General features: G+C 47.7%; 1 protein-coding gene and 1 long non-coding RNA gene across 2 annotated transcripts in view; one reads left to right on the forward strand and one right to left on the reverse strand.

The window, feature by feature from the left end:
- Positions 1–23,452, reverse strand: part of LOC146194735 (uncharacterized) — an 83,704-nt gene that overhangs the window by 34,718 nt on the left and 25,534 nt on the right. Inside the window, exons 3-6 of the mRNA XM_084597520.1 lie at positions 22,276–23,113; positions 20,536–20,934; positions 20,286–20,388; positions 3,215–3,362 (exon numbers count right to left, since the gene is read on the reverse strand). Coding sequence (XP_084453646.1) covers positions 3,215–3,362; positions 20,286–20,388; positions 20,536–20,934; positions 22,276–23,113 — 1,488 coding nt within the window. The remainder of the gene's footprint in view (positions 1–3,214; positions 3,363–20,285; positions 20,389–20,535; positions 20,935–22,275; positions 23,114–23,452) is intronic.
- Positions 13,752–23,452, forward strand: part of LOC146194736 (uncharacterized) — a 94,260-nt gene continuing 84,559 nt past the window's right edge. The window contains exon 1 of the long non-coding RNA XR_014705905.1: positions 13,752–13,820. This is a non-coding gene — a long non-coding RNA (uncharacterized LOC146194736). The remainder of the gene's footprint in view (positions 13,821–23,452) is intronic.

The raw sequence follows: 23,452 nt of genomic DNA on the forward strand, positions 1-23,452 counted from the left end.
GAAACCCGAGTTTGCGGCTTCTCCCAACGTTGTGGCAGCATCTGGAATTGTTACGATGCACAACCCATCGTCCACCAGTGCTCGGCCATGACACCTACCAACTACCACTTGCCAAAGACAAAGGCAGAAGCCTTTCAGGCTCATGGTGCGTCGACAGAAAGTGACCGGTGGACGCGTCATCAGGAAATGTTCGCCATATAAAGAGATATTAAAGGAAAAATGATCGATAGTGATAGTGATTAATAGAGATTAGAATGGATATTGGTAGATGTTATAATTAATAATAGTGACTACTAATAACTTGTAATGCCCCATATGTCAAACGAACGCTTGTAATGATCAAAACTGATTAGAAATGTCTAAAATGTTTAGTAATGAGAAGTTCTGCATAAAGAAAGTAACAAAATTCCCTCAAAGAAAGGTGTTAGCCAAGGAGGCACACTCTCCCCAGTACTATTCACAGCTTGCTTAGAGGAAGTATTCAGAGACTTGGAATGAGAGCAGTTAGGGATAAGGTTTATTATTACAGCGCAAAGACGGCACAGAACAAGAGGAGGACGCAACAGCGCTGCTGTGTCCTCCTCTTCTTCTGTGCCGTCTCTGCGCTGTAATAATGAATGTATGTAACCAACTCGCCCAAAATGTTGTATTAGGGATAAGGGTAGATGGAAGATACCTCAGTAATCTGCGATTTGCTGATGACATTGCCTTGCTAAGCAACTCGGGGGATGAACTGCAAATAATGGTTGATGACTTAGACAGGAAAAGTAGAAAGGTAGGCTTGAAAATCAATATGCCGAAGACTAAGGTAATGTTCAAAAGCCTCGGGAAGGAACAGCAGTTTACATTAGGTAGCGAAATATTGGAAGTAGTAGGCGAATATGTCTACTTAGGACAAGTAGTAACCGCAGATCCGGACCATGAAAAGGAAATAACAAGAAGAATAAGATTGGGATGGAGCGCATTTGGCAAGCACTCGCAGATTATGTCTAGCAGCTTACCGGTATCGCTTAAGAGGAAAGTATACAACAGTTGCATCTTACCTGTACTCACCTATGGGGCTGGAACGTGGAGGCTAACCAAGAGAGTTCTACTTAAGTTGAGGACAACCCAGAGGGCTATGGAACGAAAAATGATAGGGGTAACATTAAGAGATAGGAAGCGTGCAGAGTGGGTCAGAGAAATAACTTAAGTTACCGACACTCTAGTAGAAATTAAGAAGAAGAAATGGGCATGGGCAGGCCATGTAGTGCGAAGAGAGGATAACCGATGGTCGCTTGGGGTAACACACTGGATTCCAAGAGAAGGAAAGTGTAGCAGGGGGTGGCAGAAAGTTAGATGGGCGGATGAGGTTAAGAAGTTCGCGGGGATCAAGTGGATGCAGCTAGCACAGAACCGGATTAAGTGGAGAAATATGGGAGAGGCCTTCGCCCTGCAGTGGGTATAGTCAGGCTGATGATGATGATGAATGAGAAGTAATGACTAAAATGAGTAGTAATCACTACTCCTAATATTACTAGGCTTTCACTGTTCAGCCCTGAAGAGAGATCGTGAGAGACCCTGTAACGTTTTACAGCGAAAGTCTCGCCGCGTCAGCACAGATAACGTGGAACAGGAGGAGCGGACCTCTTTAGGAATACGTGACGTAATACAAGACTCGCGGCAGCGGCAGAGACGCGCGCCGCCGTTGGCGCGGCTGCTACTTGCTATCGCCGTAGCTGCTGCGTTGAGCGCAGCCTCGCCACGACCGCACCACTCGACTAGACGCTATGTAACCGTGCAGCGTAGACACCATCTTGATGCTGCCTTCGCTCGCTTAATAAAAGGCGGGGTCGGTCCGCTGCCTATCAAGTGTCTCGCTATGGATGAAGCAGGTCACGTCCTCGAGAATATGTACCCGCAGAAGTCGGGACGAGTCTGATCATCCGGTCGACAGCTCCTAACCATGCGAGGTATTTAGCAAGAGATAGGGAGCGAAACGCGCTAAACGAACAGCCACTCCGAGCTGGGAGTAGGAGGAGAGCGGCGCTAGGTGCGCGCTCTCTATCAGTGGATGCCTTTCTACGAAAAGATAAACTTAGTATCACTGTTTGCTACCTCGGTAGCTTCAGAAAAAATATGCATTTAATGTACTGCTCAGCTTGCGTTGTGAATGATGCCCTGAAACCAGAGGATAACCCCGATGTCAACCTTTTCAATGTTTTCCTACCGAATGCAGTCCAGCTGCCCCGCGTCATAAAAGAACCGTCCAGCCTAGAAACGCAGTTACCAGCGTGGGAATTTTCAGGTAACAGAAAAACAAGCGCAGCTGACAAATGGCACGTTTCCGCTGTGCACGTGGTGAAAGCAGGAATCTAGTTTGGGGAACGTGCCCAAGGTGGAAGCGGCTAGGCGTTTTGGCTGCTGTCATGGTATGCCTGGCGCTTTAACAACACGTTAATATCCTTCCCTGGATGTAGGGGTAGATCCCAGCTATGCACTAAAGGCCCAGTGCCACCTCATCGTCTTTTGGTATACGGCACTTAATAATAATGAAGTCAGGGAGAGCAACGAAACGTCTAATTTGGTGATGTAGACTTGTAGAAAGTTACTGATGATGGAGGGATGAGCAGGCTGAGCGTTCGTTGCTACTTTGTTCTTTTATCCTGGGTATCTTTGTCTGGTATTGTGTCTGCGGTGTCCATTAAACGTCTTACCGACTGGCCGTCCTCGTCGGTATGCTTCGTCATCAACAACACCACCACCACCATCACCATCATCACCATTAGCCTGACTATACCACTGCAGGGCGAAGGCCTTCAAATTAACCCAGTCCTGCATGGCTAGCTGCATCCACTTGACCCCTGCGAACTTCTTGATGATGAAAGGCTGAGAGAGAAGAAATATGATTTCGTGATGGTTAAATTATTTCAAGGAGGGAAAGGACAAAAAAGAATATGCATTCTTGTGTTATTCAGCACTACGCCAGAGATGAGAGGAGGACAGAAGGAGAGGGAGACCGCGGTTGGAAACTGGATATCACAAAACTATGATCAACGTGTCGTATAACGCACATATCAGCGCACACATTCCAAAGTGTATGTATGATAATGGAATCGTATCGACAAAGGCACACGAGCAGGCAACCGCATCGCAATGAAGACCTCAACGTGTGCCCAAGGGACATGCGACCAAGACTTCATGCGCACGACTAGATAATAACTGTAAAGCATACCTGGTTTCCTTCAGCTTCCCACGCGGACGGCTGGCCAGCTGAGCCTCCTTGGGTGCACAAGCTCGCGATGGCCGAAGAAGCTGACGTTGTGTTGGACACGAGCACCCGCTCCCGGTAGTTACCCAAGCCGAAGCGAATCACAACGCTCCTGCAAATGTTTATAAATGAAGGCGACAGTAAAATGCGAGGACAAAAGCGGCATCATAAGAGGTGAGAGAAGTTATTGCAGTGGTGTAGAAGTAGAACTACTGCCTCGCATGCAAGAAGACCGTTGTTTGAATCTCAGTGCCACGCAATTCTCCACCGGATAGAAAAAAAATCTGCAAGTTGACGTAACTGCATAAACAGGTCTATGATGTGCCCTGATACCAGTGAACATCCTCAGAGAGGCACTCCATCACCAGAATGGGATATGGCCACCTTAGTGTAGCAACGAGCCACAATCCTCATGAATACTCATATAAACTCCGGGCTCTCAGTCCACAGCGACTGCGGAAAAACTGACCAGGCCGGCGGTCAGACCTGTGGCGCTGCGGAAGGTGCTAAGAATATCTGGCTCCAAATAGGCCGCCATTGGAGACTGACCCTTGCAGCGTTTAACGCTAGAACCCTAGCCACAGTGGTGCTAGCTTACGTGCTATTCGAGGAATTAGCAGAAATGAAAGGAGTTATTACAGGGCTTGGCACATATTGTACAAAAGGGCAGATGTGTACTGTGTTATCGATATTGAGCGAACAGAAAATGAATGTGAGTAGGGCTCCTTATTAATAAGCATCTAGCTAATAACATACACCATTTTACAGCATGAATGAGAGGATGGCAGATATTGTAATTAAGCTTAATAAGCGGTATAAACTGAAGGCTGTATAGGCCTACGCATCTACATGTAATCATGATGATCAGGCAGTCGAAAGCTTCTACGAAGATGTAGAATCAATAAAGGGGAAATTAAAAACACAGTAGTCTGTGCTGATGGGCGAAATCAAAGCCACAATTGGCAAAAAGCATGCTGGATAGCAGGCAGTGAGTGAATATGACATGTTTTAGGAATAGCAAGCCGCAATTACCGCAGAATAATGAATTTGTTCTTCATCAAGCGGAACAACCGGAAGTGGGCATGGAACAGCCATAACGGGGAGGTTAAAAAATAAACTAACCTAATTCTGTGTTATAAACCTGGAACTGTGTAGAATGTAGCGGTAGTCGAAAAGGTGCGACGCACTGACCACCGTATGGTATTTAGTTTTGATTTCAAAAGGGAACGGTGCGGGTTAGCAATTAAGAAGTCCACTAATAAATTAGCGATGAGAGGGAACGACAAGGATTCGGGATCGCGATTCAAACCGATATTCAGATTTAAATGAGGAAGATGATTGTAAAGTAGTAGAAATGAATGTTAATTCCACAAGTATCAATAATGAATGCGTGGTCGAAATAGGTGGTAAACTGTTTAAGCAGACAAAAGCTTTGATTAAGAAACGGCAAAATATGAAAGCTTCTAATCCAGCAGACATGATAGAACTGGTACAGCTATTTAATCAACAGGGATAATGTGTTCGACGTAAGGGAATATAAGTATGATAAAATCAAGCATGCATTAAAGAATGGCGGTAGCCTGAAATCGGTTAAGTGAAAATCAGGCATAAGCAAAAATCAGATATGTGCACTAAGGTCCAAGGTGCGCAATTACATTATTAGTATGGACAAGATAAAGTAGCCGAGGAGTCCCGTACTGACCTAAACAGAAGCCGGAGTATAGTGAGGACAAAAATGAGATTGACAGAAGTAAAGAGAATTAGACGTTTCACCAGTAACGAGGCTAAGAAAGCTTTAGAAACTATAAAATGGGGGAAAGCAGCTGGGAAGGTTAAGGTAGAAAGGTGGAAAGTTGGGCGAGTTCAATATGATTCATGAGTAGCTAGGTCATAGGTCAAATTATTGAAGCTAACTACATCGTGAAGGATAATGCAGCTACACATTTGTCAGACAGTGGGTATATCGTGTTGAAAAACTGGCTACTCTGTATACCAATGTCTCATGACATCAGCGGTACCAGAATTCTGGAAGAGCTCTAACATTTACCTAATCGGTAAGAAAGGGGACACTTAACAAAAATTATACACCCCTCAGCTTACTATTCGTTAAGTACAAAGTATTCACGAAGCTGATTGCTAATAGAATCAGGGAAAACTCCAATCAACCGAAGGATCAAGTAGGCTTTCGGAAAGGGTGCTCTATCATCGATCGTATGCATCTATTAACCAAGTAATAGAAAATTTGCGGAATATAATTAGTCCCTACAGACAGCATTAAGAGATAACCAGAAAGCATTTGAATCACTAGAAACCTCAGCAGTCACGTAGACATTGTGAAATCAAGATGCAGATGAGCTACATGTGAAAGTACTGGAAGACATCTACAGTGGCTACACAGGAAGAATCATTCACCCTAAAGAAGGTGATAAAATTCCCATAAAGAAAAGTGTTAGACTAGGATACACGATCTCTCCAGTACTATCCATCGCTTGCTTAGAAGGATCCACCGACTTGGAATGGGAGAAGTCAGGGATAGGCGTTTGTGGAGAATATTTCATCATTACGCAATTCGCTGATCAAATTGTCTTGCTAAGCGACTCAAGGGTATAATTGGAAATAATGATTACTGACCTAGAGAGGAAAAGCAGGAAGGTAGGTATAAAATTAATTCTCAGAAGACTATGGTTGTGTTCAACATCTTTGCAAATGAACCGCAGTTTAAAGTAGTTCGCCAGACACTGGAAGTCGTAGGTGAATGTATCTACTTTGGACATACAGTAGCTGCAGATCCCAAGCATGAAACAAATAACTAGGAGAATAAGTTCAGCATTTGGTAAGATTCTCGGCAACGGACTAGCCTGGATTCTCGTTATTTGATTGTCTCTGCACACTGTCACGGTTTCGGTCGCTATTTTTAGCGAGAGTGTCTTGCTCAAAGCCAGTGTTTCTCAAATGGGGGATCGCGAACCCCAAGGTGCCCCCATATCAACGCCCAAAGAAAAAAAAATGCAGGCTTAAAAGACCAGAGGTGCAAAGGCGACTTTATTTTCGCAAAGAGAAAGAAGCGCAGGAGGAGAGCGGAGAGAGTGTATGCGCAGGAGTCCGTGGCGCTTGTTTACGCTGGAATCGGTGAAAGTCGAGATCTGGCCACACTGCTGGATGGGGCTGTAACGCAAAGCATCTCGGGTGCCCGAAGAGTGATCGGGGCGGGGTTTATAGGAGTTGAATTACGTACTGAAGCCGACGCTTCGCGTTTTCCCCACGTCCGCTGCTGACCGTGGCGTGCTGGCTTATTAACTGCAGCTTTTTAGAGACCAGTTTAGCCTTGATTGAATTCTGACGGACAGTGATATATGAGCGCAATACAACGAGACAAAGAGGAAAAGTGTTGCGCTCATATTGCCGCGAAACCTTCAAAACAGTATTTGTTGTTTTTTAACAGCCGCCGGCATACAGGCTTATCACTCTGATTCTGGACCGCGTATCCGTTCCGTAATCTTTGTTTGTTAATGCTCGATGTCGCGAGTCACACCTTTATCAGTTTTGTTGTAGCGCAAGATGCACCGAGATCTGTCTCGAAGGTTCCGGCCACTTGGGTGTCTTTCCACAATGTTCCAGCCCGTGCTGGTAGCTGTTTGCGACGTTATCTAGATTGTTCTGTGCAGCCTTAAAATTGAGCGTTGCCGAGTGTGACGGGCATTCTTTGTTCGACGATCGACGAGCACGTTTGTTTATATCGCCGCCGCCGATTTGCTTAGTTCTTTTGCGGGCGCAAGTCAGCCCAAATAAACAGTTTCTTTAGTGCAATCATCGACCCTTCAATTGTGTCGTCGACCTCGTCACCACTACGTGACATCTGGTGGAGGTGCTGCCTTTGATCCTTCAAGCGAAGACCCAAGCCGTGTTCCTGTCGCCCTGGAAGACCAGCCTACAGGTCACCGAGCCAGCCGCCGACTTCAAGGCCTAAAACCCGAACACGGTCTGCTGCTTGACCCCAGTCGATCTCGGGAGGCATCGGCGCTGACAATGGCCCAGCCTACTGCACCGGTTATTTTCGTCCAACCCCGGGAGCCCCCCTGCTTCCATGGACTACCGGATGAAGATGCGGGAGATTGGATGGACCTTTTCGACCGTGTGGCAGATTTCAACGGCTGGAATGACGCCGCGAAACTTAGGCAAGTCTACTTTGTTTTTCAAGGACATGCCCGAGTTTGGTTCGAAAATCATGAGGCAAATATGAAGGATTGGGAGACTTTCAAGGAAGAGTTTCTCACTGCCTTTTCAAGCATCGTCCGAAAGGAAAGAGACCAGGCGCTCCTTCAGTCAAGACTGCAACTTCCTAACGAGTCTGTCCTGGCGTACGTTGAGGAGATGAAGCGCCTCTTTCGCCGCGCCGACCCTAACATGACTGAAGGTGAGAGAGTCAAACTTTTAATGCGAGGCGTCAAAGAATCGCTTTTTGGAAATCTTGTCCGAAATCCGCCAAAACAGTGGCGGAATTTGAAACGGAAGCGTCTGCCATCGAGAAGACGCTGTACACCCGGATGCGCCACTACGAGCTGCCACTTCAGCCAGACTACTCAAGCCACTACCCCAGCGCATCTACAAGTGGAGAGAACCTTCGTGACCTCATCCGGGAGATCGTGCGAGAGGAGCTCCGCCGAATGCAGCCATCATCGCAACAACCCCAGGTGGCGACGCTCGCGGACGTCGTCCGTGAAGAAGTCCAGCAGGCGCTGGGCGTTCCTGAAGCGACGGCTGCGACTTTTCCAGCACCAGAGGCAACAGCGATGAACTACGCTGGTGCATTACGTCGCCCTCCGCCCCAATGTGATGACTTTCCGAGCCCTCGCCGCTACCGGCCTGTTCCTGAAAACCGCCCCTTGGCTCCCGCCCGCCAAGCCTACCAACGACCAACAAGCCCCAGGAAATGCGACGCATGGAGGACAGCGAACAACCGGCCATTATGCTTCCACTGCGGTGAGGCCGGCCACATTTTGCGGCACTGCCCGTACCGACGAATCGGTCTCCGCGGATTTGCAGTCGACGCTCCACGACCACGCCCAGGTGAACGACCGCAAGAAATCGACAGCTATCTGCGTAGCGGTGAGATTGCGCCACCAAGCCGTCGATTCAGGTCTCCATCGCCGTACAGGGCCCGCTTTGCGTCGCCAGGACGTAACTATGATGATAGTGTGCGCGGAAGGTCCCCAAGCCCCCGTAGGGGAAACTAAAGGCAGCAACCTTTGGAGGTGAGGTTGCTCAACGGCGAAAAGACGAAGATCCGCCGCCGCCGACGACCACTAACGATGACGCAACCATTTCATCGCCGCTCCACACGACGACATCGACGACAACACGACCAGAGTGCAAGCAGACACCGCCGCCCAGCGAAGTAACAACGGTATGCCCCGGACATGACCTGAAGAAACGACGGAGCCGAGATCGGACACTAAGGCCCACGTGCAATGCGAGGACGCGAACAAGTGACCTTGAAGTTGATGTCGACGGTCGCAGAGTCACTGCCCTAGTAGACACCGGAGCTGACTATTCAGTCAGTAGTGGGCCGTAAGCCTCTCAGCTAAGAAACGTTACCACCGCTTGGGATGGCCCGCTGATTCGCACGGCAGGTGGCAACCTGATTACTCCATCGGGACGATGCACTGCAAGAATAACCGTAAATGGGCGTACTTACCCCACCAGCTTTGTGGTCTTGCAGCAGTGTTCCCGCGACGTGATTTTAGGCATGGACTTCCTAAATGAACATAGGGCTATCATCGACCAGCGATCCAAGCTCATCAAGCTCTCTGCAGACAAAGCCATTCCTGCTACGACGACGTCGATGCAACACATCCCTCTAAACGTCCTCGACGAAGAATTGAACGTCCCGCCCCGATCATGTATCGCAGTCTGCGTAGGTAGCGCCAACATCGAAACCGCTGAAGGCATCGTCGAAGGAAATATTCAATTGCTCTTAGAACGAGGTGTCGGCATCGCAAGAGGCATCACGAAATTCCGGAGAGGTCAAGCTCAGGTTCTGGTAACAAACTTCACCGAAGAATATCGGTATCTCAACAAGGGCACGACGATCGCCTTTCTCGGCGAATTAGCGGACCTCAAAGATGTATTCACCCTCCACGACCAAACGCTGGAAGACGCACCGGACCTATTCCGTCAGCTCACATTTGACATCAACCCGGCATTGACTCACAACAGGAAAGACCAGATTCTCAGTCTGCTTCGAAGCTACGGGGAGTGCTTCTCATCGTCAATCGAAGGTACGACAAACACCACTGGCCAAGCATCGCATAATAACGGACGAACACGCCCGACCTCTGCGCCAGAGCCCTTATCGTGTATCGCCGCGAGAACGCCAAGCCATTCGCGATCAAGTTGAGGAAATGCTGCGTGATGACGTAATCCAGCCATCGAACAGCCCCTGGGCGGCACCAGTCGTTTTGGTCAAGAAGAAAGACAGCACACTTCGCTTTTGCGTTGATTACCGCCGCTTGAATAGCATAACGAAGGAGGATGTCTACCCGCTTCCCCGCATCGACGACACTCTCGACCGGCTCTGCAATGCAAGGTACTTCTTATCGATGGACCTGAATAGCGGATATTTTCCAAATTGAGGTCGACGAAAGAGATCGCGAGAAGACCGCATTCATCACACCGGACGGCCTTTATGAATTTAAGGCGATGTCATTTGGCCTCTGCTCCGCACCAGCCACGTTTCAACGAGTAATGGACACAGTCCTGGCAGGCTTGAAGTGGCAAATTTGTTTGGTATATTTGGACGACGTTGTTGTCTTCTCGTCAAACTTTGAAGACCACCTAAAACGACTACAGACAGTGCTGAAAGCCATCAAGTCATCGGGGCTAACGCTAAAAGCAGAGAAGTGTCACTTCGCCTACGAAGAACTCCGATTCCTAGGTCACATTGTTAGCAAGGACGGTATTCGCCCAGACCCAGAGGAAACAGCTGTAATCGCACAATTCCCACCGCCTGCTGACAAGAAAGCTGTGCGCCGATTCCTTGGGCTGTGCGCTTATTATCGACGATTTGTCAGAAACTTTTCGCGGATCGCCGAACCGTTGACGCAGCTTACAAAGGCTGACGTACCTTTTAAATGGGAAGCGCCGCAAGGAGTAGCCTTCGATGAACTTAAGCGCCGCCTGCAATGCCCTCCTGTACTTGGCCACTTTGATGAAAACGCCGAGACCGAAATTCACACCGACGCGAGCAGTGTAGGCCTAGAAGCCATTCTCGTCCAGAAGACTGCCGAACAGCAAAAAGTAATTGCCTACGCTAGCAGTTCTCTCACAAAAGCCGAAGTCAATTACTCGACGACCGAGAAGCAGTGCCTTGCGATCATCTGGGCTACTTCTAAGTTTCGTCCATACCTATACGGCCGACCATTCAAGGTGGTAAGCGACCATCATGCGCTCTGCTGGCTGGCTAATTTGAAAGATCCTTCCGGCCGCCTTGCCAGATGGAGCCTACGACTTCAAGAATTTGACATGACTGTAGTCTATAAGTCGGGCAGGAAGCATTCCGACGCAGACTGCTTATCCCGCGCTCCCGTCGATTCTCCCCCGAAGGACGATGACGATGACGCCTTTTTGGGACCGGTAAGCGCCAGTAGTTTCGCAGAACAACAGCGATCAGACCCTGAGCTGAAAGCGCTAGCCGATTACTTGGAAGGAAAGACCGCTTCCCCTCCTGGTGTGTTCAGGCGACATTTATCGTCCTTCACGTTAAGCAATGGCCTCCTCGGGAAGAAGAACTTTGCACCCAACAAGACCGCGCAGCTTCTCGTAGTGCCTAAAACCATTCGGCAAGAAATTCTGCAGGCGTTGCACGATGAGCCCACAGCAGGCCACCTCGGATTTGCGCGCACGTTGCGTCGAATCCAGGAGAAGTATTACTGGCCGCGACTGCCTGCCGAATTTCCCACTACGTGAAGACGTGTCGTGAGTGCCAACGACGCAAGACGCCGCCGATCAGACCAGCGGGACTACTAAACCCGATTCCGCCCCAAATCCTGCCCTTTCAACAAATTGGGATGGATCTCCTCGGCCCCTTTCCATCTTCGTCTATGGGTAACAAGTGGATCATCTGGCCACTGACTACCTTACCCGTTACGCCGAAGCAAGAGCACTACCAAATGGTACCGCGGCAGAAGTCGCCAAATTTTTTGTCGAACAAATTCTCTTTGCGACACGGTACCCCAGAAGTGCTCATCACGGACAGGGGAACGGCGTTTACGGCAGAGTTGACGCAAGCCATCCTGGAATACAGTCACACAAGCCATCGACGAACAACTGCGTACCATCCCCAGACCAATGGCCTTACGGAGCGCCTGAACAAAACGATCGCGGACATGATCGGTATGTACGTCGACGCTGAACACAAGACCTGGGACGCCATCTTGCCGTACGTGATCTTCGCGTATAACACGGCAGTCCAGGAGACGACTAGAGCGACCCCGTTTAATCTTGTGTACGGCAGGGAGCCCACGACGACGCTCGACGCAATGCTGCCGCACGTAACCAACGAGGACAACCTTGACGTCGCCGCCTACCTGCAGCGTGCAGAGGAAGCTCGACGACTCGCACGGCTTCGTATTAAAGACCAACAGCGCACCGACAGCCGACGATACAATTTACGACGACGCCACGCAGAGTACAATCCAGGAGACCAAGTGTGGGTTTGGACACCGATTCGCCGTCGCGGATTAAGTGAAAAGTTGTTGCGTCAATACTTTGGACCATACAAAATCCTTCGCCGCGTCGGACCACTGGACTATGAAGTCATTCCCGACGGAACGTCAGCATCACAACGGCGACGCGCACGCCCAGAAATTGTACACGTTGTGCGACTGAAGCCATATTACGCGCGTTAAAGAATCTGTGGTGTTTAAACTTTGCAGTGTTTATGTTTAGGTTTCTCTGTTCTGGAACATCGAGGGGATGTTTTTTTAAGGGGGGAGTAATGCCGCGAAACCATCAAAACAGTATTTGTTGTTTTTTAACAGCCGCCGGCATACAGGCTTATCACTCTGATTCTGGACCGCGTATCAGTTCCGTAATCTTTGTTTTTTAATGCTCGATGTCGCGAGTCACACCTTTATCAGTTTTGTTGTAGCGCAAGATGCACCGAGATCTGTCTCGAAGGTTCCGGCCACTTGGGTGTCTTTCCACAATGTTCCAGCCCGTGCTGGTAGCTGTTTGCGACGTTATCTAGATTGTTCTGTGCAGCCTTTAAATTGAGCGTTGCCGAGTGTGACGGGCATTCTTTGTTCGACGATCGACGAGCACGTTTGTTTATATCGCCGCCGCCGATTTGCTTAGTTCTTTTGCGGGCGCAAGTCAGCCCAAATAAACAGTTTCTTTAGTGCAATCATCGACCCTTCAATTGTGTCATCGACCTCGTCACCACTACGTGAGAATATATTACGGTTCATCATGGATCACGAACTTGCCAAAGCAACCGTATTCTATTGAATCCTGATTCCGCGGCGTGCTTCAGCGGCAGCAGTCCGCACAATATAGTTCCCCACCCCAGTTACTAGTTCGCAAGGGGTCCTGATACATCTCTGGTTGATAACCGGATGGATGGATGGATGGATGAATGGATGGATGGATGGACGGACGGACGGATGGATGGATGGATGGATGGAATATAGGAGCGTCCCCTTTGAAACGGGGTGGTAGCAGTAGCTATCATGCTCATTTTTCTCCATATATCTTAATTATTGATTTAGAATGGTTAACTAAACCATCATTCTATTTCTTAAATTTTTGTTCCTACATTACTAACATTGTCACTTCTCCGCTTTTAAGCCACCAATCTTCCAGTCGTTTTTTGCTAGTTTCCACCGCCGGTTTATTCACCCGGCCACTGGTATCTCTGAACCCCAGAGCTTCAGGAACAGTGATTGCGCCTGCATCAACTTCCGGATGGATACCATTACATTCGAGTATAATATGGTCAATTGTTTCACTGGAGTTTCCACATACAGCACATGCGTCATCTCCATTGTTAAATTTCTTTTTGTAGCTGCGTGTTCTAAGGCACCCTGATCTAGCTTAAAAAAGTAGAGCACTGCCTCTTGAGTAATCAAAGAAATCTTCCTTCCTGATCTGCATTTTCCACTTACGGTATAATTCCACACTCTGTTTCTTTTCCATCGAATTTATTCAATTTTTACCTTCTGTGTGTTTCACCTGTTGCTTAATGCTCTTCATTTCTCCGTCCTCGTGATTAGCATACTTACTAGTTAGTCTCCTAGTTCTTTTCCTCCATTGTGAGTCAACGCTTTTTAAGTACAGGTATTTAAATACTTTAGCTGCCCATCTGTTACTGTCCAATTTCCTCAGGCGTTCCTCATATAATATTTTACTCTGAGCTTCCCGTACTTCGAAAGATGCCCAGCCCATATCTCCCTGTACCGCCTCATTTGCAGTTTTGCCGTGGGTACCTAGTGCTAATCGTCCAACGGATCTCTGATTTATTTCTAATGTCGACTGTACCTCCGATTTTAGGCACAAAACTGCATTTCCGAAAGTAAGTCCGAGCACCATAATTCCTTTCCAATTACCCCTCAAAACCTCATACCTATTGCATCCCCACAATGCCTTATGCTTCATTATCTCGACATTCTTTCGCCCTTTGGCCTTAAGTGATTGCTCATGCTTTCCAATGTATGCCAATCCTTCGTTTACCCATACCCCAGATATTTATATTCTGCTACTCTAGGTATTTCATGGCCTTGTATTTTAAGACCTTGATAATTTGAGCCCTTGAAAATCATCACACTCGACTTAACGGCGCTGAAACTGAAGCCATGGAGCGTCCCCTTCGTCTCCGCAATACCTAACTAGAGTTTGCAATTCTTCCAGACTCTCAGCTAGCAGCACAATATCGTCTGCATACATCAAACCGGGGAGGAGCTGCTCTACCGCCTTTCCACCTAATCTACATGACAGGTTAAAACCTAGGTTACTGTCTTGTATCCTCCGTTCCAGGTTTATCATATAAAGCATGAACAGCACCGGTGATAGAGGACAGCCTTGTTTTAATCCTTTGCATACTTTGACATCATCCGTACTTCTTATCCCTCCCACGTAATTTCTACTTTGTTATTTCGGTATATTTCCTGTAGGAACTCTACTATCTCATAACCGATACCTTCTTCTTTTATATGTTCCACAGGAGTTCCCTGGTTACGTTTTCGTACGCCCCGTTTATGTCCAGGAAGGCCAAATACAAAGGTCTATTTTCCACTCTAGATATTTCGATGCATTGGGTAAGCACGAACAGGCTATCATCTAAGCGCCTACCATTTCTAAAGCCATTCTGAAGTTCTCCGAGTATCTTATTACTTTCAACCCATGCTTGCACCTTGAATTTCCCCGCCTGCATGCCTAACCTGTAGATAACAGATGTTATGGTAATCAGCCTGTAGGATTTTATGTGCATCCTGTCTCCTTTCCCTTTATAAATCAAATTCATTTTACTCTGCCGCCAGCTGTCCGGAATTTGCTTATTCGTTATGACTATTTCCAGAGCGTTTAACAACGTTTCCTTACTTTTTGGACCGAGTTCATTAATCAGCTTGATCGGAATTCCATCTATTCCTGAAGATGTGTTTTTGGAAATGTTTTTTCTGCCTTTTTCCAGTTTAGACTGGTCAGTTCTAAGCTGCTTTGTATTCTGCTACCTTGTGTTGCCTCCTGATTTGCGGAGATTGCCCTATCGTCACTCTTAAATGACTCGGCTATAACTGATGTAATGTAGTTCACTGCATTGTCCCCTTTAAATAGTTTCCCTCGTTATCTTGTATCCGATCCTGCTTTCTTTGATTCTTCTTCCCTAGCCAGCTTATATGGTTCCAGAATTTTCTTGCTCCGCCTCTAGAGGCATCGTGTATGTCAGCCATCCAGCGATCGGTGGACTGCTTTATTTTACTTTGGACGAGGGCCCGTACCTCAAGTTTCGTTTGTCGATATGATTCCCATTTTTGGTCAATTTCCTCCTGAGATACCTGTGCTTTCTTTGCCACTCGGTGTTCCCTTGAAGCAGCCTGTCGTTGTTCAATAGCTTCCCTGATTTCCTTATTCCACTAGCTCCGTGGCTTCCTCTTTCCATTCCAGCGGTTTGCTACTTTAACCTCCTGAATTTTGCTCCTTATGAGTAGTTCTACCTGTTCATAATCCCAGTCTTCCATGGGGCTTTTCTCTATTGCTTTTTCTATGTCTGCTGCTATCTGCGCTATTTGATCGTCGTTTAATTTTGCGTTTACATTTTGTTTAAGTTTCATTCCTCTTTTCATCAGGGGCCCAATCTGCAGACTAATACGTTTATGATCACTTCCCAGACTACACTCCCCTTCTTCGTCTATTTCCATTTTTGTGACCTTGCTATAAATTTCCTGCGACATTAGACAATAGTTAATGGTCGTCTGCCTGTTGCGGAATTCCCACGTGATTTGGCCTTCACATTTTGTTTCTCTATTTACTATAACTAGATCGTGTCGCTCACAGAAATCTAGCATTAGCTTCCCGTTACAATCCGTGTATCCATCCAGATCGTCGATGTGGCCGTTCATGTCCCCTAGTAGAATAATATTGGCCCCATTTTCAAACTGGCTTATATCGTCACTGAGACATTCAACAAGATCCTTGTTTTCTTGCCTGCATTGATGTCCTGTTCCTAAATAAACTACCCCTAGCCATGTCCTTATGCCGGCAATTGTTCCTGAAACCCAGATATGTTCTTTACAAGATGATTTAATTCTTTGCCAATTTGTTCCCTGGTGTATCAACATTCCTACCCCTCCACCCTTTTTTTCCGTTCTCGTTCTGTTGCACCCTTCCCAGACGTAGCCTCCTATAAACGGCGGATCTTTAGATCCCTGAGATGAGTCTCGCAAAGAGCGTACACACCTATTTTGTCATCCTTCAACTGCTGTTCTATCTCTAGCCATTTCGCTCTTTTTCTACCTCCTTGCATGTTTATGTAGCTAATCCTAGTGCTAAATTTCTTTTTTGTGCTTTTATTTCTCGACCTACTCTTTGCCATTTTGGGGGGCTTAGCCTCCATTATTACACGTTCTTCTGCTTCACTTCTAACTACCTGTGTGCACGGAGTCCTCGCGGACCCCCTTAAAAAGCTACAGCCCTGCCTGCCAGGCGCCAGCCGATCTCTGCTCCCACCCTTCTGTTAAAATGAATGCCATCTCTCTGAAAAGCCCTACTAAAACCTGCTTTATGTACCTCCCTGTTTACCTCAACCACTTCGAAACGCTTCTCCAGGCTTAACTTTCCTATGTCCTGATTAACTGTCACCACGTCCTTTTCCAGCTTTCCGTTCAATCCTAGCACCTCTGGTACTGTGCATACAGCTATCTGCGTTTGCTGTGCTATCTCCCTGATCTCATCAACTCCCTTAGCTAAACTTTCCACCACTCCTGCAGCGTCACCATTTAGGACATCGTTTAGCCCCACGGCTACTATTACCATACTGCGCTCTGCGGAATTCTTCAACAGCCCATTTTTACTCTCTTTCAGCACTGCCCTCATTGTTCTCCCTGGGAAGGCTCCAACCAACACTCTCTTATCACACTTTACACGTTCCAAGATATCTCGCTTGCACCTGTTCATGTTAGAATCTCCGGCGATAAGCACCTGGGCCTTCTTTCTCCCTCTCCCAACTGTTGGCTCCCACTTTCGGTTATCTGTGTCCTTATCTCTGGGATTTTCATGCTTCCTTACTTCTTCCTTTTTTTCCGGCTTCTTAGCTGCTTCTAAATAACTGACGGTTCGGATCCGCCTGACCTACTTTGCTTATGCCTTCCATGCCAGTGCTGGCCACAGCCACGTGGCCCGCATTGGAATGCTCGTCCTCGTTGGTTCCAAGGATAAAGTCGGCCCCGTGTTTTTTTTTTTCATTTCAGGAAGCTGTCCAAGCAGTTTCTGATTTTCCGCCCTTAACAAACGTACTTCATTTTCTAAGTCATCCACACGAGACACTAAACTGCCCCTTCCTTGATCAAATTTATCTAGACGCGCACTCAGCACGCAACACCGACACAAAAAGTCGCTGCCTTCCGCTTCCCCTACAGAGTCAAAACGCGTTTCCTTGAGATTAACCTGCGCCTCACACTGGGTACACTTTACCTTCTTTTGATTGCATATCTTAAGCGCTCATCGACTGAACTATATCTATTACGAATTCTCAGAATATACAAATTGCCAAAAGAAGACACAAGAAACGACTAGCAAACACGCGTTAAAAACCAATTCTGCGAATGCCAATAGCCTAGAAAAATATTATTTATCTAAACAAGATAGCTAAATAATGAACGCCAAGAAAACCTAGCTGCCGGCACGGAAAACCAGGCCGCTAGGACCAAGAGCTAAAATCTATTCTTTAGGCTGCACCTAACCTAACTAGCTGAAAACGAAATAAAGTTAATAAAAGAAAGAACTCATCTATTTGACGCTTCGGAAGCTCCCGCTGTCGCCAGTCCGTCCGTTTCCGGTAGCCACGTGTAATCGGAGGAGCGATGGAACACGCGTCCGCACCACACGACTATCAACTACCACTGTTCTACGCCACGCCGCCTGGTGAATGCGCCCAAAATTATGCATGGCGTATTTGCATGATGTATACACCTATGTTAAATGAAGCACCGGCGTGCAGATTCCCTCAAGCTCAGCCCACGACCGGTTAACGTGGAAAGATGAGCTAGTTAGTCTTGGTACGACGAGCAGATATTTCAGCGCAAAATACACAGCACAAAAAAGACAGACGCGGGACGAACACTGAACAACGCTAGAATTACCCGTGTGCATGTGTCTTAATGCTAAGATATCGCAACGCTTTTGAAGGTAAGAACACAGAGGTAGTGCTAACTCAATTATCGACAACGTCAGAATTACCTAGGTGTATGTATCCTACTGCCAAGATATCGCAACTCTTTTGACGGTAAGAATACAGATGTAGTGCCAGCAAAATTATCACAATTATCGCAATTAGCCACAGCCAGCGTCGAAGCGCAGCAGTATCTGAGCGCTGCTTGGCTTCATGAAAAGACAAAAGAGCAATGTTATCAGAATCACTGCCTGCTGTACTCGTGCAACAGGGGCATGCCTGCAGAAGTGCGGCGGTTTCGGCGACGAACAGCGCTACTCCCTGCCTGTCCTATAGTCGTCGATACGCCTAGTCAGCTTCGCACCAAATATGCAGCGGATGGCGCTTCGGGTGGATCAGCTCTGTAACAAAGGTTTGAATTTCCTCCCCGCTAAATAAGGATAAGAATAAGCTCAAGTTGCGGGACGTCTCCAACAGCGGAGCAGCACAAGCCAGGCGATCGCAGCAGCAGCTAAGTGGCTGTATGAAAACACTCGCTTGCCTCGCAGTTATCACTGATAACAATTTCGTATTGGCTAACGATCTTCTAAATTTACTTGCTATTGCCAGTCCTGTATCTAAGGGCGTTATGAACATGAAGAAATAATACTAAATAATATTTTTCTAACGCCGGCGGCCGGCACAGGCTGTCTTGGCTCGCAGTGCTGGACGGCCCATGCGGCCGAGTCGGCAGCAGAACCTTAGCGGCACGGAAGAGCCCTCTTATGTCACCACGACGTAGGTGCTCTCCGTTACAATTGGCTGTAGCCACCCGCCAGTGTGTCTGCTCCACGCGACACGTCGTTGTTATCACACGGAGTAACACGTGCGGGTCGTTGGAAGGAGAAGTTCAGCTTTTATATCGTTTTCATTGGCCACCGCATAGTGATGCGATTTAGCCTCGCGAAATCATAGAGTACAGGCAGGCAGCCTGCAATGAAGTTTGCTGTGTCGATCGCGCCACCGTAACGCATATCCTAAGCAAATATTTTGAGGCACTTTCGCATAGGCGTTACCATGCCACCCGCATGAGCTTACAGGGATGAGATTGTACGCTCTGTCGAAGCTTTGCATGGTGCGTCAGATAACTAAGCTACATCGAGAGCTCCTGGGCAAGGACTTTATCTGTCATACGCACATATATAATAGTGCTGAATATGCTCGGTCGTTTATCGTGAACCAAGCGGCGACACATGCGCGCACACGCTGCGAAACAATTACGGCGCCATGTAGGCACTGCAGGTTTCCCATTGTCATGGCCTAATTTGCAGCTTTATTGGCTGTGACTATTAGTGTTATTTACGACAAACCAATAAAAAAAAGAAAATAGAGAATGAAGTCTCCGAAAAAAAGACTAGTGTAAATTTAATGGCGCAATCAAGAGAATTTTAAAGGCGTCTTTTAATTGAGTGAGCTCAATCCATAAGCTCCGATCATTCACATAAATTTCAGATTATTGCCCTGTCTGGGATCTTTGCTGTTGAAATTAGATTAAAAGGGTAGGATCCAGCCCCTGGTTTTATACTCACCACATGGAATAGCAGGAGTCACCAAATGCGTGGGACAACTGTTTCAGCCAGTCGCGTGGTGACTTGGCGCCCTCGCTCTTGCATCGGGCTTGTTGTGTCGGTGAGATACTTTCTGAACCGCAATAACGTAGCGTTTCTATCAAACTATTATTGGCATGGTATCCAAGAAAACGAATATTTCTTTGGGTGCCTGCACAATACAGGAATCATCGGCCACCGTGGATTGATGAGGTTAACTGTCGCGAAAGCAAAGTATATGCGTGTATTTTTATTGACATGGCTTAATTTACGACTACGTTGTTAGCGACTAAGACAATTTATCCACGAAGATCCAGAAAATTAAAAAAAAAAGCGAAGCCGAACATTCATACAGCTCTCGTTAGTGTACCTTTAACTTGCGATATTTGGTGACCGCGGCGATGCCTGTATTTCATAGGTTTTTACTCTCTAGCACTTAAAAACGTTGTTAACAAAAAAAAAAAACTTTCGTTATAACTCGGTGGTCAGTAAGTACACGACAGCATCAGTTTGTCCCCAGTGGCCTGTTACGAGCGCGCTCCAAACTTGGCAAAGGCCGTCAGCTCACCTGTCCGCGATTCCAGAGCTCATGTGCAGTGCCGTGTGGGGATACCCGAAGCTGGGCTCCGGTGCTGCGGTGACGCTCGAGCGCACCACACCACCTGCTTCAACTGCGAACAAGAAATAAGTCATACACTTTTTGTCAATTCTCGAGGTTCTCTTCCCGCACACTCTCTTGGCAGTTTTGCGTGAAATAATTCGCTTCCCGACATTTGAAAGAATTCCCGTGAAATTACTCCCTGTGCGGAGTCACGTACCAGTGTCATGAGCCGAAAGCCTTGTTTGAACTGCATCCTCTCCCCTGCCGAGGATTCGTGAGCTATGGCCGGATGATCGCCTCTGCGTGCTGACCGGGAATGAGTCGAAGCTGAAGAAGCGCTTCACACCCTTGTCAGTGGAAAGCATTTTGCCCTCCAGAGGAGTAGAGTGCGACGGGTGCACTGATGATTTTCCCTTAAGGCGGCTCTCCCCGATGAGTGGAAAGATGGGAGTAGAAGAGGAATGGCGAGAGGCGCCACCTCTTGGGAGAGATTGCAATTGGCGCGAGGAAGTAAAGGGGTCTTCATCGTCGTCATGCACTCGCGTAGACAGAGGGGAAACATCCAGGGAATGTGCTGACCACAATCTTCTGCGTGAGCTCCTTTCATTAGTTACACCTGAAAAGGAAAACGAAAATAGATTTTGTCAGTGAGCGATCTCCGAGCAGTGACAGCGAAACGGATATTAATTCAGGGTAGATGAGCCAAGCTTCACACCAGGAAATAGCACTACGTTCTTTCTTTCGCCCACAAAATACCTACTGCAAATGTGCACACCCAAACACCTGTGTAATGAGAGCCCAGTTGTTCAGTGTTGACGTAACAGCGTACTTGTTTGCACTACTGCAAGGCCTAATTAACGTAGTGAGAAAATCGATGCCAGAAAAAAAAAGAGGGGTTCAACGTTGTCGAACGCATGTCCAGCGATAGCTCTTAAGACGCTCGCTTCAATGTTCATTTAATCGATCTCTTGCATGTTCTTCGATTACGAACAAAACAGTGAGATCACTATAGTAAACTGCCGAAGATTCTATGCTTATTATTAAAATTGTAAATTGGTCTAAAATAAATTAAAGGCTCAGTATCTCGCAAACTTCTTGTGGACACCTACCTGCACAATACCTTAAAGGACGAGGGAAGAGGGATTCAAAGAGCGAAAGAGCTGCCATACTGGCGGGCTCCGAAAAATGGCGGCAGCGCGCTAAATTTAGCGGCCGCTATCCGCACAGTGTGGCTGGACAACCAAACCTAGCACCCGCTCTTGCCACTCCTATTTGATGTGGCGCAAGCTAAAGAATGGCGTTCGCAAGGAATCTAGTTCGACTGCGGGTACTGATGATTTGATGTCAGTGCAAGTAAAAGATCCTCGGGCGGTCGGAATTATTCCCGAGCCCTCCACTCTGGCAGCTATTTATCTCTTTTTTGCTCTATCTGCCCTTCTTTTATCGTGCGGTTCAGGTGCTCATACAGAAGTGTGTGTGACAGATACTGCGTCATCTAGCATCTCACCAAGAACCACGCTAGTATAGAATCTCTCTAGACTGCGCTCTCCATTCCCCCTCACCTCTCTACTGTTGCTGGCGAACAACTGCGTTTCGATGCAGGCGAAACGAAGTGGCGTCCGTGTGCTGTGCGATGTCAGCGCACGTTAAAGATCCCCAGGTGGTCGAAATTACACCGTAGCCCTCCACTACGGCTCCTCTTTCTCTCTTTCCACTTTAACTCCCACCTTCCTCCCTTCCCTCACGGCGCGGTTGCGGTGTCCACAGAAAACAAGTGAGACAGTTACAGCGCCTTTCCCTTCCAGTGAACCAATTATTAATTACAACCGAGGTCCCGTGGTACGCGCCGTTGCTATGTGATGGACTCGCGCAGTTTCCATGGCGACCATAGTTTACGATTCGAGGAATAACACGACCTTCACGCAAGTCACGAGTAGAGAACGCTCTAAAACATCACCCTTGTTGTCTGCCGGAGGCTCGTCCTGGCGGCTCCTCCTTCTGAATCTGCACGAATGGCGCTGCGAGCTTGCAGGCTTGGCCCAGACGTTCTCGCTACCGGTGGACTCCTCGCTGGAACTCCGGAGTCTGCTAACACGAATCTCTTCCCCAAGGAGGCGCTGGCGTTCGATTCTCTCCCTGCGCTTCCTGATGACCTCAGCTTTTGTGAGCGACGTCGAAGTGCTCGAACTTTCTGCACTGCTCGAGCGATTCTTTGAAGACAACGTGCGTGGTTTGCCGTGCGCTACGGAGGGCCTCCACCATTCATTTTTTCGCTCAGAGCTAGAGCTGTCCGAGGAAAGGCTGTATGAGTCGTCTGCTTCATTGGGCGGTCCCTGGTCGTCGTCACTGTCCCGCGCACGTCCGCTGAGTGGTCGCCTTATGGGAGACACAGGTTTTTCGCCATTGGAGACTGCAGGACTGTCTTTCAGTCGGAACGTCACCCGCTTGGACTCTGATGCTTTGCTTGAGATACTCAGCGTACTGTCAGATAGGGAGACTGTTTTGAGAGATGTCGACAGAACGCTGCCGTGCGGCAAGCTGACGCTTGCTTCGCGAGGTCTTGGAGGGGGCGTATTGGGACTAAGTGAGCTACCCCGCACCCTGTGCCACGTCTCGTGCAGGGGCTCAGTGACGAGTTGAAATTGTTCAATCTCCTCAAATTCTTTGGCTAAGTTCGCGAACTCGTTTCTCAGCTTTTCGTTCTCTTTCTTCCGCCGTTTCGCATTAAGATTGCAATACCATGTCGATTGGCTCTTCTTTGGTTTTCTGCTTCCAGCAGCCTTTTCTTTTTCAGTCTGAAAAAAGAACAGAAGAAAAAAGCAGTGTAAGAAAGTCGAAATACTCCCCCCCCCCCGCACACACACACCTTCATACATACTATCCCGCACAGAAGCTGGCCATCCCAGCTAATAGGATAATAATTTAACCTAACCCTAAGCGCTATTCCTAATCGCTGGGAATGCACTTAGATGTCATACAAAGTATATACCGGCACTTTTCGTTACGCCTACATAAATAATTGGGCTAAATTAAATAATTTACATTTTAAACATCTCTTTGAACCCGTAAGAAGGAAGCAGATTGCCGCCCGCCGCTCAAAGCGACAGAATATGCCGCTTAAATTTTTTTAAACA

Source organism: Amblyomma maculatum, chromosome 3 (genome assembly GCF_055883805.1).
Source record: "Amblyomma maculatum isolate TAMU_Amacu chromosome 3, ASM5588380v1, whole genome shotgun sequence".
Classification (NCBI taxonomy): Eukaryota; Metazoa; Arthropoda; class Arachnida; order Ixodida; family Ixodidae; genus Amblyomma; species Amblyomma maculatum.